The sequence below is a fragment of the Pipistrellus hanaki genome (assembly GCF_964339955.1).
Source record: "Pipistrellus hanaki genome assembly, chromosome: 2".
Taxonomy (NCBI): domain Eukaryota; kingdom Metazoa; phylum Chordata; class Mammalia; order Chiroptera; family Vespertilionidae; genus Pipistrellus; species Pipistrellus hanaki.
The window spans coordinates 117,287,398-117,301,302 of NC_140504.1; the positions used below are offsets into that span (position 1 = coordinate 117,287,398).

At 40.2% G+C, this 13,905-nt stretch overlaps 2 protein-coding genes across 3 annotated transcripts in view; one reads left to right on the forward strand and one right to left on the reverse strand.

Moving 5' to 3' along the window:
• LOC311618228 (histone-lysine N-methyltransferase SETMAR-like) overlaps nt 1-13,905 on the reverse strand; it is a 407,000-nt gene that overhangs the window by 366,737 nt on the left and 26,358 nt on the right. The gene's annotated exons all lie outside the window — the stretch shown is intronic.
• The window catches only part of DSP (desmoplakin), a 41,427-nt gene that overhangs the window by 7,962 nt on the left and 19,560 nt on the right, over nt 1-13,905 (forward strand). For both annotated transcript variants that reach the window (XM_084873220.1, XM_084873221.1), the window contains exons 2-8: nt 3,813-3,915; nt 6,372-6,520; nt 7,237-7,411; nt 10,532-10,660; nt 11,808-11,858; nt 12,761-12,922; nt 13,420-13,524. In XM_084873220.1, coding sequence (XP_084729346.1) covers nt 3,813-3,915; nt 6,372-6,520; nt 7,237-7,411; nt 10,532-10,660; nt 11,808-11,858; nt 12,761-12,922; nt 13,420-13,524 — 874 coding nt within the window. The remainder of the gene's footprint in view (nt 1-3,812; nt 3,916-6,371; nt 6,521-7,236; nt 7,412-10,531; nt 10,661-11,807; nt 11,859-12,760; nt 12,923-13,419; nt 13,525-13,905) is intronic.

Consider the following 13,905-nt stretch of genomic DNA (forward strand, 5'->3'; position numbering starts at 1 on the left):
TTAGAAGGAACTTAAGAAACATGAGTCATTTGTCTTTGTGAGTTTGAAGATAAAACAGAATTTCAGAAAGTTAAAAACTTTTAAGAGCAAATGTTATGTTTTTAAGGACAGCTATTAATTTTAGTTTAAGAAATTGATTTTTTTTTTTATTGATTTGGCCCAAATGAATTTTTATTTTTTCTCTTCTCTTCTTTATCTTCTTTCTTTCCTTTTCTCTTCTTTTCTTTTCATGCCATCTTTCATCTTCATGCCACTGAAATGGGATTTAAAAATTAAACTTTGAGCTTGTTAGTTCATTCCTAACATGGATTAAAAATCTCTGCACCCCTAACATCTGTATGTACCAACACTGAAAATCTCTTCAAGGAAAGAGATTTTTAAATCCTTATACTCTTGTTCAATATGTTCATTTATTTAAAAATTATTTTTTCACATTTGATAGAATTTTGCATTTTCCCAAAGTACGCTCAGTATATGAATTGAATTGGCAAACATAGACTTTTGGATTTTTTTCAAAGAAGGAATGAGTTTTATAAAATAGAGTTATAGAAAGCATGAGCTAGAGAACTTGTCGATACTGTGTAGCCTAACAGATGAAAAACTGAGGTCTAGAAAATTTCTGAGATTAAAAAAAAAAGATCTAAAATGTAGCGAGGTCAATAAAAATAGGATGTGACTTAAAAATTTTTGAGACACACAACTTAAAAAAATGCACATGCTCCCTGAAGCAAGCTCTCCAGGCTGTCATGCTGAAGAATCCAGCTCTGCACAGTGTTGACTGTCTGACACCCGACTGACCCCATAGGTCAAAATTCTTTCTATCTGCACTTCCTCCTGGATTTGAGTGCAGCCAGTTCCCTGTGGGTTCTTCAATGGGCTGAGGCAGCAAACTGAAATGTGAAGGTGGGTTGTCTTCCCCCCGTCATTAAACCTCAGGCCTGTGTCTCCTTCCATTTCATTTTGATGACAGCTCTTCAAAAGGTTCTCTTTCTCACCTAGGTCAGCTTCCAAAGGGTGTCCGTAGCCATTCTCAGACTGAAGTGAGATTCTGCTTTAAGGACCAGACACAGCCTTCAGGAGTTATTGGTGAAATTTGGTTAATCATTCATAGTTTCCCATAGACAAATAGCAATACCAAAGGTTCTTTATTACATTGTTCTAACACTTTAGCTTTTCATTTTTGACCCTTTCAGGGATTAGATTTTTGTGCATTCTATTCCTCTTTTCTACATAGTTGATAATCTATTTACTAAAATGTCAAGCAAAACTCAGTGTTTTGGTGGACATCAAGGGCATGTGTGATAAACTTATGCAAGTCCTTCAGAAAGCATGAATAATTCTTTTTAGTATTATTAACAGCATATGAAGTTTGTTTGTTTTTTTAAGTTCAGATGCATGAAAGTGAGGGGAAGCAGATAAGATGATTTATCTTAATAGACACATCAACTGCTCTCTTAGAAGTAGGAATGTTTTCTAAAAGTAGGAGGGGACCACAAAAAAAAAAATGTGGAAAGTTCACTATTTTAAACCAACATTTAATTGCCTCACCTTTCTTTTTCCCTTATGTTTTGTTGTCAAATGAATTTAGTCATAAACTGGCTTTAAGAAGACTTATGTACACTTTGGTATATTCATTAACAGCTGAGTTGGTCTCTCTTTTTTAAAATACATTTTTATTTTGGAATAATTTTAGATTTATAGGAGAGTTGCAAAGATCCTGGTGAGTTCTCACATACTCCTCACTCAGTTTCCCCCACCTGCCTCTGTCTAATAGCTGGGTTTATGGTAGTTTGCAGGAGTGCACATTATTAAATCATTTAAGAAGCTTGGCCTTTCCATTGTGCTAAGGGGTAGCCTTTCACTTATATCCTAGGGACTGGCAATCTTTGTGAGAATTGCCCTGTAAACCAATTACTGGACAGAATTACTAAATGTTTCAGAAGAAAGGTTGCTCTCACCTCCCTTCAATAAAAGAAAGCAAATGTAATGACACAGGACCTTCCTAATTCCTTATCCATCCTAAGGTTCTAACTGAGATTTCTGTATTTCCGAAGTTTTTCATCTGTCTCTTGGATTTCTTTCCTCCATTTTATAATAAGTATATTTTGGAAAGTGTTCTGATTCTAAGTCAATTGGAATTTTGTGCAAGTTTAGACAACGGAAGCAGCCCTGTTTATCCCTCAGCAGGACGAGAAGTGTGCCAGATTTCCAGTGTAATTCTGAGTGGAAGAAAGACTGACTGCATTCATGGGGGTGTGGTGACCTGGTTTTGATAGGTGGGCAGTGCAGGCGGCACTTCGCCTGGGCCTGCCTGGAGGAGCCATGTCATCACCTGGGAGTGGTTCGCAGGGAAAGCTTGGGTCCTCACCCACACAGAGTCAGCCAGTGCGGGCTTGTTGGGGAGCCTTGCTTGCAGGGAGGGACCACATGGGTGGCGGAGAGAAAGTCGGTGAGTGCTTCGATGTGAAATGACACCGAATGAAGCCTGGGGGGAGAAGTTCCCCATGTTCTTGGATTTTACCCCATGTGTGCACAGCACAGCCTGCATTTCACTTGGGCCATTTTTCAAACCCTTTTTTTCAAACAGTGAAATCATTTCTTTAAAACTTTTACAGGCACACCCACCCCAGACACAGACACAGACGCACATAAGAGAAAATCCGCACATCAAACAGGCGTCAATCAGTTTTATCTACAGGCGGCCCTGGGGGCCTGTGAAGTCTCACGAGGGACACAGGCTTCTTGTAGCCCATTCATGAGGCCTTTTCCCAATCATTAAACAATAATTTAATATGCTTTACGTTTGTCTTAAACTAAACTACAGTAGGCTGTGCGTTGGCATAATGTATCCAGGCAAATTAAAAGTAAGACTGTGTTATTATACCTTTCTCTTTTTACTTACATCTGGTGCAAATTAAATTCCTGTAATGTCTTTCTTTAAAATATGGAACATCTACAACCTTTCTTCTTAAGCACCACTGTTGTTTTAAGGTTTCTATCATGCCTCTTCCAGAAAAGTGGTTCGTTTGACATGTACATGTGGATGAGCATCGTAGAGAAAAATATTCTAGGATCATCTGAAAGGAAAAGTGGCTTGTTTTTTGCATTTAAAGATGCTTACCTTTCCATCACTTTCTTCACACCATTATTTCTTTACTGATGTTTTCTTTCCCTGTGATTACAGAAAGTATTTTTGTTGAATAAGCTTTTCTCTTATCTTCTACTATTTCCTGTAGCCAGACTTGCCAGCAACACCTTTATTCTCTGAGGTCTGTCCCCAGGGACTTGGGGACTGGGCTTTATGGATATTGGGGGGCAGAGAGGGTGGGTGGTGGTGGTGGTGGAAGGGAAGCAAGATGTGTGATAGAGAAGCTGCCAGAAATGTGTTTTTACAACTCAAAGGAGTATTGTGGGTTGGACCTTGGACCTGGAAAAAAACACACACAAATAACTTGGTGTTAAGGTCATTATTGAGCTAATTAGCAAAATGTGAAAAAACTTCTGTAGAGTAGAAACTAGTATTCAATCCATTTTCAATGTGGTTATATAGTTGAATATCTTTATTAGGAATTTCGTGCTGAAATATTTTGGGTTAGAGGGACATGACTGTTCTCAAATGGTTCAGAAAAATGTATAAATGCACTTACATACAGGGTGGGGGGCGGGGTTACTCAGGTAATGTTAACTGGGGAATCTGGGCTAAGGACTGAGGGAGTGTTTTGTCTCATTTTTGTCACTTTTCTGAAAGTTTGAAATTATTTCAGAATTGAAAAAAGTCATTCATGCCTGCTTCATTGTGTTTGCCTCATCAGCCAAACTGGAACGATATCCAGGCACCAGAACCAGAACACCATCCAGGAGCTTCTGCAGAACTGCTCTGACTGCTTGATGCGGGCAGAGCTGATTGTGCAGCCGGTGAGCTTTCTCTTTCTCTAGTATCACCCACGCCCCGTTTTGTTCCCGGTTGGCTTGACTCTCCTCGTCCTCACCCGTGTGTCCTCATTCACTGCCCTCTTTCACTGAGGAGATTATCTTTTCAAAACGGACGAGATAGTGATGTATATCTTCTTAACCTGCTTGTAATGCTGGCTTAACCATGGAAACTAGTTTTTACACTTTTTTCAACAAATGTTTACACTGCTGATTGTGACAACCTATTGGAATTGCAGCCACCTGTTGTCATTTATTTTTTAATACTTTCTTTTCCTAGAAATGCTGAATGTCACTGGATTGTGATGTACACCATCAATTTAATGTTTTGGTTTTTTTTTTTTGGTAAAAAATAACCATATTGTAAGAACAATTCTATTTGAGAAAACAATTTTATATATATATATATATATATATGTGTGTGTGTGTGTGTGTGTGTGTGTGTGTGTGTGTGTGTTAAAATAAACTATTGAAATTTTAGGAAAAAATGGTAACATTTATGAAAGCCTTATGATAATCCTTGGTGTTACTGAGAAAGCTATGATCTCATTGAAACAAGCTTGGAAATCACGGTTCCCATGATGCTCTTCTTGTTTAAAGTGTTTATTTTAGAAGACGGTAGTATTCACATTAACTCTGAGTTTGCTAAAAACAGGCTAGAAAATGGTGGGGCCGTAGCCATTTTTTCCATTCCGTCCCCAATTTATAGTATCTCTTCAGTCTCCATAATGCTAACATTAATTAATGCTCAGGCTGTATCTGAAATCTGACTCATCCAACAGGACCCCTGCTAAATAAAAAGAGGGATTTTAAATCAAATGAATTTATATACTTCTTTGAAGGCAATCTTAATGTTCTAATTTCTTAATTTTAAAAAATGCATGGGTTCTTGTTCTGGTTTATCTTGTCCAATTATAAAGACAACTTTACTTTAATCCATGTAAAAAGGTATTTGGGGCTAGGCAAACCAATTTGGTTCTAGTTCTGGCTGTTTCAAGTGCCTGATTTGAAATACACACCTCTAAATGTTTACATTAAGTATGGAGTTTCCTCAAAAAATTAAAAATGGAACTTCTGTTTAATCCAGTGGTCCTATTTCTGGGAATATATCCTAAAACCCCCAAAAAACATCAATCAAAAAGAATGTATGCGCCAACTATGTTCATAGTAGTGTTATTTACAATAGCTAAGATTTGGAAACAGCCCAACTGCCCATCAGTAAACAATTGGATAAAAAAGCTGTGGGACATTCACACTATGTAATATTATGCAGATGTAGAAAAGAGGGATCTCTTACCCTTTGGGACAGCATGGATTGACCTGGAAAATATTGTCCTCAGTGAAATAAGCCAATCTGAGAAAGACAAATATCATATGATCTTACTTTTGGAATCTAATTAACAAAATGAATTGGTCAACAAAATAAGATCTGAAGCAGGGAGGCATGGAACAGAGTGATATACCTTGATGTGGACTTGGGGGGACGAGAAGAGATAAACCAAAGAACTTAAATACTTATATGTACAGCCCATGGACACGGGCAGTAGGGTAGTGAAGAGCTGGGGGTGAGTAGAGGATCAGGGGAGAACAGTAAAGGAGGGTGGGGGGAAAGGGAGATATCTGTAATACTATCAATAATAAAAAATATATTCTAAAAAATGCTCACATGATTCCTTTACAGAAAGCTAAGCAGGGGTACTAGTGACTTCACTTTGAACACATTCACACCCAGTCCTGGACAGTTTGCGATGGCTATGGATATGTTTTACATGTATTTCCACAGATTTATATGGCATCATATTCTCATATTTATATGCACTGAGGTGCAGTGATGTCAGGGAAATGTACCATGTCCACTAACATTTCTGTTCAGAGAAATAAAAGGTCATTTGGCTAAAGCCGAATGAAAGCAGCAATTCTAACATTCTAGGTAAGCTCATATACGGCACTGAAGCATCAGCCTTTCTATGTGAACAGAGGAAGCTTCCTTTTAAAAATAAAACAAAACAAAAAAACAACACACCTTTTTATTGTAAAATAATTCTAGATTCACAAGAAGTCTTGGGTAACCATCACTCAGTTTCCTCCAAGGTGACATCTCACATAATGAATGCATCATCAAACCCAGGAAATCCATTGTCTGAATGCAGTGGATTAAAGAGCTTTTTTTTTTTAAGAAGTGAAAATTTATTTTCTCATAAGATGCAGCAAACGTTTAGTTTGTGTCTGAAAGACCTTAGCCAGTGTAATGGCGCAGTGTTCTTACCTCAGAAATATTCCCATTATATGAGAATTGTGTGTAAATATGAAAGATAGGCATTTAAGATACAGAAGAAAGGGAAAGATCAGCAATCTGTAAATACGCTTTTAAAAGCCCAGTGAAAATTTAAAATATAGTCCACAGGTTTTGGCTAAAGAACCTCTCATATCCTTTTTTTTAGGAACTGAAATATGGAGATGGAATACAGCTGGCTCGGAGCAGAGAACTGGATGAGTGTTTTGCTCAGGCCAATGACCAGATGGAAATTACTGATAGCTTGATCAGAGAGATGCGGCAGATGGGCCAGCCCTGCGATGCTTATCAGAAAAGGTATTCCCCAGAGAATGTCACACAATCAGTTCCCCTCAATCCCAGGACCCAGGTCTCCTTTTGAAAGAAGCACCGATAGTCACAGGGACAGGCTCCTTATTTGGCATTTTGCATCTTTATGTCTCTCAAATCCAAAGTGACTAAAACCACTACCTTCATCTTTTGTGGAATCACAAAGTTGCCATGAGAATTGAACAGACCTGCCTAAAGGAGTGTGTGTATTTTGAAGAGTTGAGTTAGAAGATGTTCACTGTACCTCTCTTGAGGGGATGGAAAAGCCTTTGGCACATTAGAACCATTTATCTTCCAAGAAACATTTGTCTTCTAAGAGTCTGATACCAAGTCAAGCTCAGTTTAATGAAAAAAAAATTCAGAGTCTTAGAGTTGGAAATGCAGTTGAAGTGGAGACATGCAGCCTGATTTTTGCTCTCAGGCTACCTGGAATTTTGCTCTCAAAATTCCCATGGTGAAACTCATGAGAAAGCGGAAGGTGTGGCCAGCTTAGGCAAAGCCAAGGCATGTTCTATGATGTTTCAGGCTTTGAGTTCCTCATATCTATGTTTTTGTATGTGATCAAGATTCACATCAAGTGGTAAAGAAAAATATTCTTTAAATAAAACGTTTGTGGCCTCTACACTGACACTAAGGAGACCCAGAAAAGGGGTGTTTTCCTGGGCTGTTCCTGTGCGGGGATAATTGTCTTCCTTTCCTTTCAGGCTGCTGCAGCTCCAGGAGCAAATGCGGGCCCTGTACAAAGCCATCAGCGTCCCTCGCGTCCGAAGGGCCAGCTCCAAGGGCGGCGGAGGGTACACCTGTCAGAGCGGCTCCGGGTGGGATGAATTCACCAAGCGCCTCACTGGCGAATGTCTGGGGTGGATGAGGCAGCAGAGGGTAAGTAAGCAGCTTCCAGAGGGACAAGGGCTGTTCTCAAACGTTCCAAGTCTGTAGGCTAGAGGGATGGACCGGGGCAGGGTCAGCCCGGGCAGTCAGGAGCACAGAGGGTGTGCTGGCCCTCCGCTGGCAGCAACCACCTGCTCCTTTTGGGATTTTCCTCATATACAATTTGAAAGTGGGCTTCTATTTTGAAATGTATGCAACTTGTCAGTTCTTTTCCCTTTGTATGGCTTAGAGAATTAGCCTTATTGCTCCATAACCAAACTTTTATCACACAGGTAATATTTAACAGGGATAATTTAAGTAGTAGATTTTGACTAGCTCTTTCTGTGCACAACCGGAAAATTGTCTGTTGTGGGACTTCATGTGCTAACAAACTTCACTGATCTCCTTGAATGGTAGCTGATCTCATCTGTGTCACTGACAGGTACTTAAAAAACAAAAGAATGTTGTGGAGGCTCATTTAAAATGTTAACAAAATTGAAGGAGCTGGAAACTGGCTAAAACTGGATATTCTGGTTTTGACTCACAGGCTGCTCACCTCATATTTTGAAGTGTCAGCTGCCTTGTGCAATCGCAGGTCACTGTGTGGGAGTAAGGTGAAGTCATGGCAACACTAGTGTGCAGAGCCTTCCTGAGAGCCGGAGTTTCTATAAAGTATTTTCCAATGTTAATTACTATTTTGTTGTTTTATGTGGTAATTATGTGCTGTAATGAACAGGTGGCAGTAGAAATGTGCCATAATCATGTCGATGGGAATTTTATAATGAAAACCTGCACTAGTGAGGCATCCTTCTCTTGAGAAGGTGGATATGTCAGAATGATAAGTTGTGGAGAGATTGTTTGTTATGCAGTGTGGTTGTGGTGGTAAGAAACACTGGTTTGGATCAACGCAGCAGTGTTATTAAAATTTCTTGACAACCTAAAATTTTTTGTATGTGTATTTTCCTAAGTGGTGAGGGCTTAGGAGACTAAATAGTCATTCATTACTTTTCCTCTCACCTATTATAAGTGCTAAATAACACCATTACAGGAGGTAGAATAAAAATTATTAATCCCTGGTACCTAATACAAGCCTAATTGCATGTTTTCAAATTCCCTTCTATTTTTTTTTTAGTTGAGGTATAATTGACATACAATATTATATAAGTTCCAGATGTGCAACATAGTGACTAAACACCTGTATATTTTGTGAAATTCCCTTCTAATCTCTGAACACACATTTCTTGAGCAGTTTAGATGTATTGGCACCATGCCAGAAATTGTGGTTTCAAAAAATATGTTCCATGGCCTTGAAAATGATTATTATTGAAGAAAACAAAATACACACATTCAAATGCCAAATTTTTATGCAGAAAAGAGTAGAATTAAATACTGTGTTTGAACTGTAATAAAACTCTGCTCAGATAGGCCTGGGGAAAGGTGGCACTTCAGTACTTGGGGGATGGAGAGGTCAAAGGAAGGCTTAAGGTTAAACAACCTTAACGTTAGGTTAATCAACCTTTGAACCAAATTATGGAACATCCAATTCCCTAATTTCTTTTTATTATGACTGTTAAGTAAAATGACAACTCAGAATTTGTCATTTTCTGTATTCATGTTGGGTGTACCTTTGTAAGAATTTCTTTGAAGCAAAGGCGCAACATTTAAACATTTTGGAAAATGGCATATTGCACGGACTCAGTTGTCATGGAGTAGGGAGCGTTTTTAACAGTGGATGAGCCAGGATTTTTAGATCAGATGGCCTCTGTGTTTTCAAAAGAATAGGCAGTTTTATCACTTATTGCTGGTTTGCTCTGGGATTCTTTTGGGTCCCTTTTCTCTTATCCCCTCTTTCCCAAAGCATAGCTTGCATTCTTCCTCTCTGTCCCAGGAGACTGAGCCACAGGGCCCAGCTGATAAGGGAACAGTCTCCAGCAGCACAATGAGTAGGCAGTCACCATCTCCTGTGCCAGGTTTTTGTTTTGTTCCCCTGATTTGTGTTTGTGCTGATGGGCCAATCAGATACTATACACAAGGTTGGTAATGAGGGGCTTGAGCGGGAGCCTGGTCATCTTATTAAAGACCCAGTGACTCACCTGTTTCTGTTCAGCCCAAAAGGAGCTGTGGGAGAGAAGGGTCAAAGTCCTGGGTAAATTTCAGTTGTCTGACTCTGAAATGGCTTCCCTTTCTGAGAACTGGCCAAGTATGTTAGAACACGGATGTGGCGTAGAACAACATGTGTTGTGTTCTTGCTGTAATAAGAGACTGGAATGTTTGCCCTTGGAATGCCTTGGAGATGACACAGGTGATTTGGAAATGTACATGAGCTCATGCAAGAGAAAGATGAGATAATAGACTGGCCACAGCATGAAATTTGTGGAACAATGTATTTGATTCTTATTATGGGACATTTTTAAATTTGAAGCAGTAGAGACAAAATAGGAAGTTAGATTTAATTTTTAAAAAGCTAATACAAATCCACAATCTCAGTGTTACCAATTAATTGAAGGTCAGGCATTGGGAGTTTGTTGTAACTTTTCTTTGAAATGAGCCATAGGTCGTTTTGTATCCTAAAAGGTAATAGTGGATGCTGGATTTAAAGAGTCAAACAAATTATATTAATCAAAAACAATTTTAAAAAAATAACAAAAGTACTTTTAGGTTACCTCTTTAGCTTGGGAAGTAAATAGTATATGATTGTTTTGGTGGCCATTTTAAAATGACTAACCGTAGAAACTTATCAGTATTTTATGACATACTATATGTTAGGTGTGGCACATAGGTATTGCACACACTACAAACACACACACACACACACACACGCCACTTGCATATGTACATGTAGACTTTTCTTCTTCAGAGGACATCATCTAGGCTTCAAGGAGCTCATTTATGAATCACCTCTCAGCCATCTTGAGCCTGGGGGTCAGACAAGTTGAGGGAAGTATTCAGCAAGCCCTCTTAGCTGTTTGGAAATCCCAAGCCTTTAAAAAAGATTTTTTGGTTTCAACATTGAATATTCAGTTTGATCTGAGTGGATCTGTGTGTGGCCCTGGTACGCTGACCCTGGTGCTGAGGTAAGGTGTGTCCGATGCACAGGGTCAGAAATGAAGGGCACTCTCTCTCCCTCCGCAGACGGAGATGGACATGGTCTCCTGGGGCGTGGACCTGGCCTCAGTGGAGCAGCACATCGCCAGCCACAGGAGCATCCACAACGCTATCGGAGACTACCGCTGGCAACTGGACAAAATTAAAGCCGACCTGGTACTTTAAAATATTTCACTTTAGAATCTCCAAAAAGCATAGTGAGGGATTGTGCAGTTACTTGATCCCAGCCAGTTTTGTCTGAAACATTAGTCTATGATTACTTTCCCAAATGACTGGAAAATTTTAAAAATCCCCTCTCACAAATGGGGAAGTAGAATCTGATAGATCTACCAGAGATTGTGTTAACTCTGGGTGAGGGCAGTTAAACACCAGGCTAAGGGTATACAAACACTCATTTGTGTGCAGTTTGTAAATGAGTGTTCTGGGGTGGTAGTTCTTTTCTGCAGAATGCATCTCTTCAAATCGGGAAAATCCAACAGTTACACAGTTTTATGTCCTTGGTGAATTCTTTTCTATGTGGTAATTAAAACGTCTCTCTATTGAGGGAAATTATAACTTTCCTTTGCTAAAACTACTGACTTTCCTTTGCTAAAACTACTGACTCGAAGCTAGGTTGAGAATTACAACATAAAATATTCATTTGATTTTAAGCGCTCAGTTTCCCCCTAGACTTATATATATATATATATATTTTTTTTTTCCAAAGAATTAAAAATATTTTTTTCCTAGATAGGGGAAAGGAGGGAGAGAGAGAAACATCAATGTGAGAGAGAAACATCACTTACTGCCCCCTGCATGCACCTTACAGGGGATGGAGCCTGTAACTGGGCATGTGCCCTGACTGGGAGGTGTAGGGGACAAAGCTCAACCAACTGAGTGACACAGGCCAGGGCAACATACTGTTTTAATTTTTTTCTTAGAACAAAGTTACTCGTCCACCTTGTTTTTTTTCCTGGCTTTCTTTTTCACCTTAACATTTGTTCACTTGAGTATCTGGCCAGTTTTCCCTAAGATCTAGGGAGTCCTAAATCATATTTTCAAACATTTACAAGTATGTAACAATGAGTCTTTAAGTGACAGTGATCAGGCCTTCACTTGAGGAGATGGCACTGCCAGACCAGCGAGGGTTCACATTCACACCAGCTGGGGAGAGGTCCCTATGAGTGAAAGATTTCCTAGAGAAAACAGTCTGCCGACCGATGTAAAGCGAGGATCTGACAAAAAGGAGGTTTGGAGGAACTGTTCTTTCTCTACAAACCCAAAAGGGGCATGAAATCATTACCTGCTGTTTGTTGCCTTCCAGCGTGAGAAAGCTGCCATCTACCAGTTGGAGGAGGAGTATGAAAACCTGCTGGTAAGCCAACTTATTTCTGAAGTCTTCCTGTTCAGTTCAGTGCAGCTCCGTAAACACGGAGCACTGCCTTGGGGTAAGGCACCTGCTAGGTGTTATATCTCAGGACTCTGCAAGCACACTTAGGGGCTCGAAGAGGCTAATATTTCCACTGATGGTTTCCGTTAGAACTGAATTTTAAAAGATTTTTTTCTGAAGACAGTACTGAGTGCTGTTTGGTTTGCGAGTCAAGTGCCACATCAGTCATGCTTGCAGTTAAAGCAATAAAGCTTTTCCACGGGTGAACTTCAGTCTTTTAATGAGGTGTAGGCAAGAATAAGGCTTGCTTTTCTTAGACAGAGGTTACCAGACCATTGTCACCATTTGATGGTAAGCTCTGAATCAGTTACTTGACTCAGGAGAAGTTATATTTCCATTCTTTTGCCTGTGTCACCTATCTTCACTTTCTCAACAGTTTCTTACTGGCAGTGCCTCTTTTTAAATAAGGTGGCTAATAGTGGCACTTCTGTTAGGTTTGGGGTGTGACTGATGGCAGCCTACATTTTGGGGGTCTGGGAAAGGGCAGGAAAAGCTTGGTTTATCTCTTGAAGAATCCCATTTTCCAAGTTATAGTCTAAAACTAATTATTGAACCCAAACATCAGTATCCGAATGAAGATCCTTCTGGATTCGGCTATTTCAGGGATTCTAGAATTGCTCCCTCCCTTGCTCCTTGAATGTTTGGCTGGGTCACACACCAGGTGGTCAGTGGATGCAAGAGATTAATATTTTACTGCTTTTGTGGGGTTTCTTTGGGGGATGTTTTATTTTTTTTAAGGGACCATACAGGTGTATCTGTGAAATCTGCAGAGAATACCATTAACTGCATGTAGATATACTAATGCTGCTTTTGAACGTCCCCTGCAGAAAGCGTCCTTTGAGAGAATGGATCACCTGCGACAGCTGCAGAACATCATCCAGGCCACGTCCCGGGAGATCATGTGGATCAACGACTGCGAGGAGGAGGAGCTGCTCTACGACTGGAGTGACAAGAACACCAACATCGCCCAGAAACAGGAGGCCTTCTCCGTAAGCTTGTCCCCAAGGAGCAGATGCTCACCTGGAGGCAGGGATGGATGGACTCGCAGTAATTTCACCAGCCCGTTGAGATTCAGCCTGTTAAAACGGTCATGGAAAACCACTCCTTTCAGTGACTTATGCATTAACTTCCCAGAAGAGGGTAGAGAGTGTAAGAATTAGTTCTCTCACATACCCTAGAGTGGTGTAGCGCAGTAGCAGGGTGCTTTAAAACCTAGAATCAGAAGGTCTCAGTGTTCGTTGTAGCTCTGTCACTTTACCTGTGTGAGTTTGGAGAGACGTATCGCCAGGCTGGCCTCAGCCACATACTGAGTGATGTCAGACGCCCTTTCCAATCTTAAAAATGCCAGGATTCTTGAGGAAAACACGACGAGATTCTTTGGTGGTGTCCATTTCCCAGATGCAGTTTGTGTTTAACACCCTGTGGTGGAAGTGCTGGAAGGCCGTTGGTGACGTGGCTGAAGGATTTGTTTTTCGTTCATTCACAGATACGCATGAGTCAACTGGAAGTTAAGGAAAAGGAGCTCAATAAGCTGAAGCAAGAAAGTGACCAGCTTGTCCTCAATCAGCATCCAGCTTCAGACAAAATTGAGGTTGGTGTCATGAGATTTACGTTTTTATTAGGATAAAATGGGGACCTGGACCAGGGCAGGACAATCTTTTCTGGAAAGGACCAGATGATATTTTAGACTAGCCAGCCATCTGGTGTCTATTGAACTTCTTTAACTGCCATTGTGTAGTGTGAAAACAACCGTAACAATATGTAAATGAATGAGCATGACCATAAAACTGTGAATAAATGCAGGCAAGCGGGCCAGCTGTGGTCCTTGGGGCTGTAGTGTGCTGACCTCTGCCCTAGACTGCCATCTCTGGGCTGTGCTCAAGGCTGACATTAGCTGGTAGCACTGGTAAGATCATGTTGGTTGTTAAGAAAATTTAAGTATTTCCATATCAGTTGGTAAGAGTCACTGCCT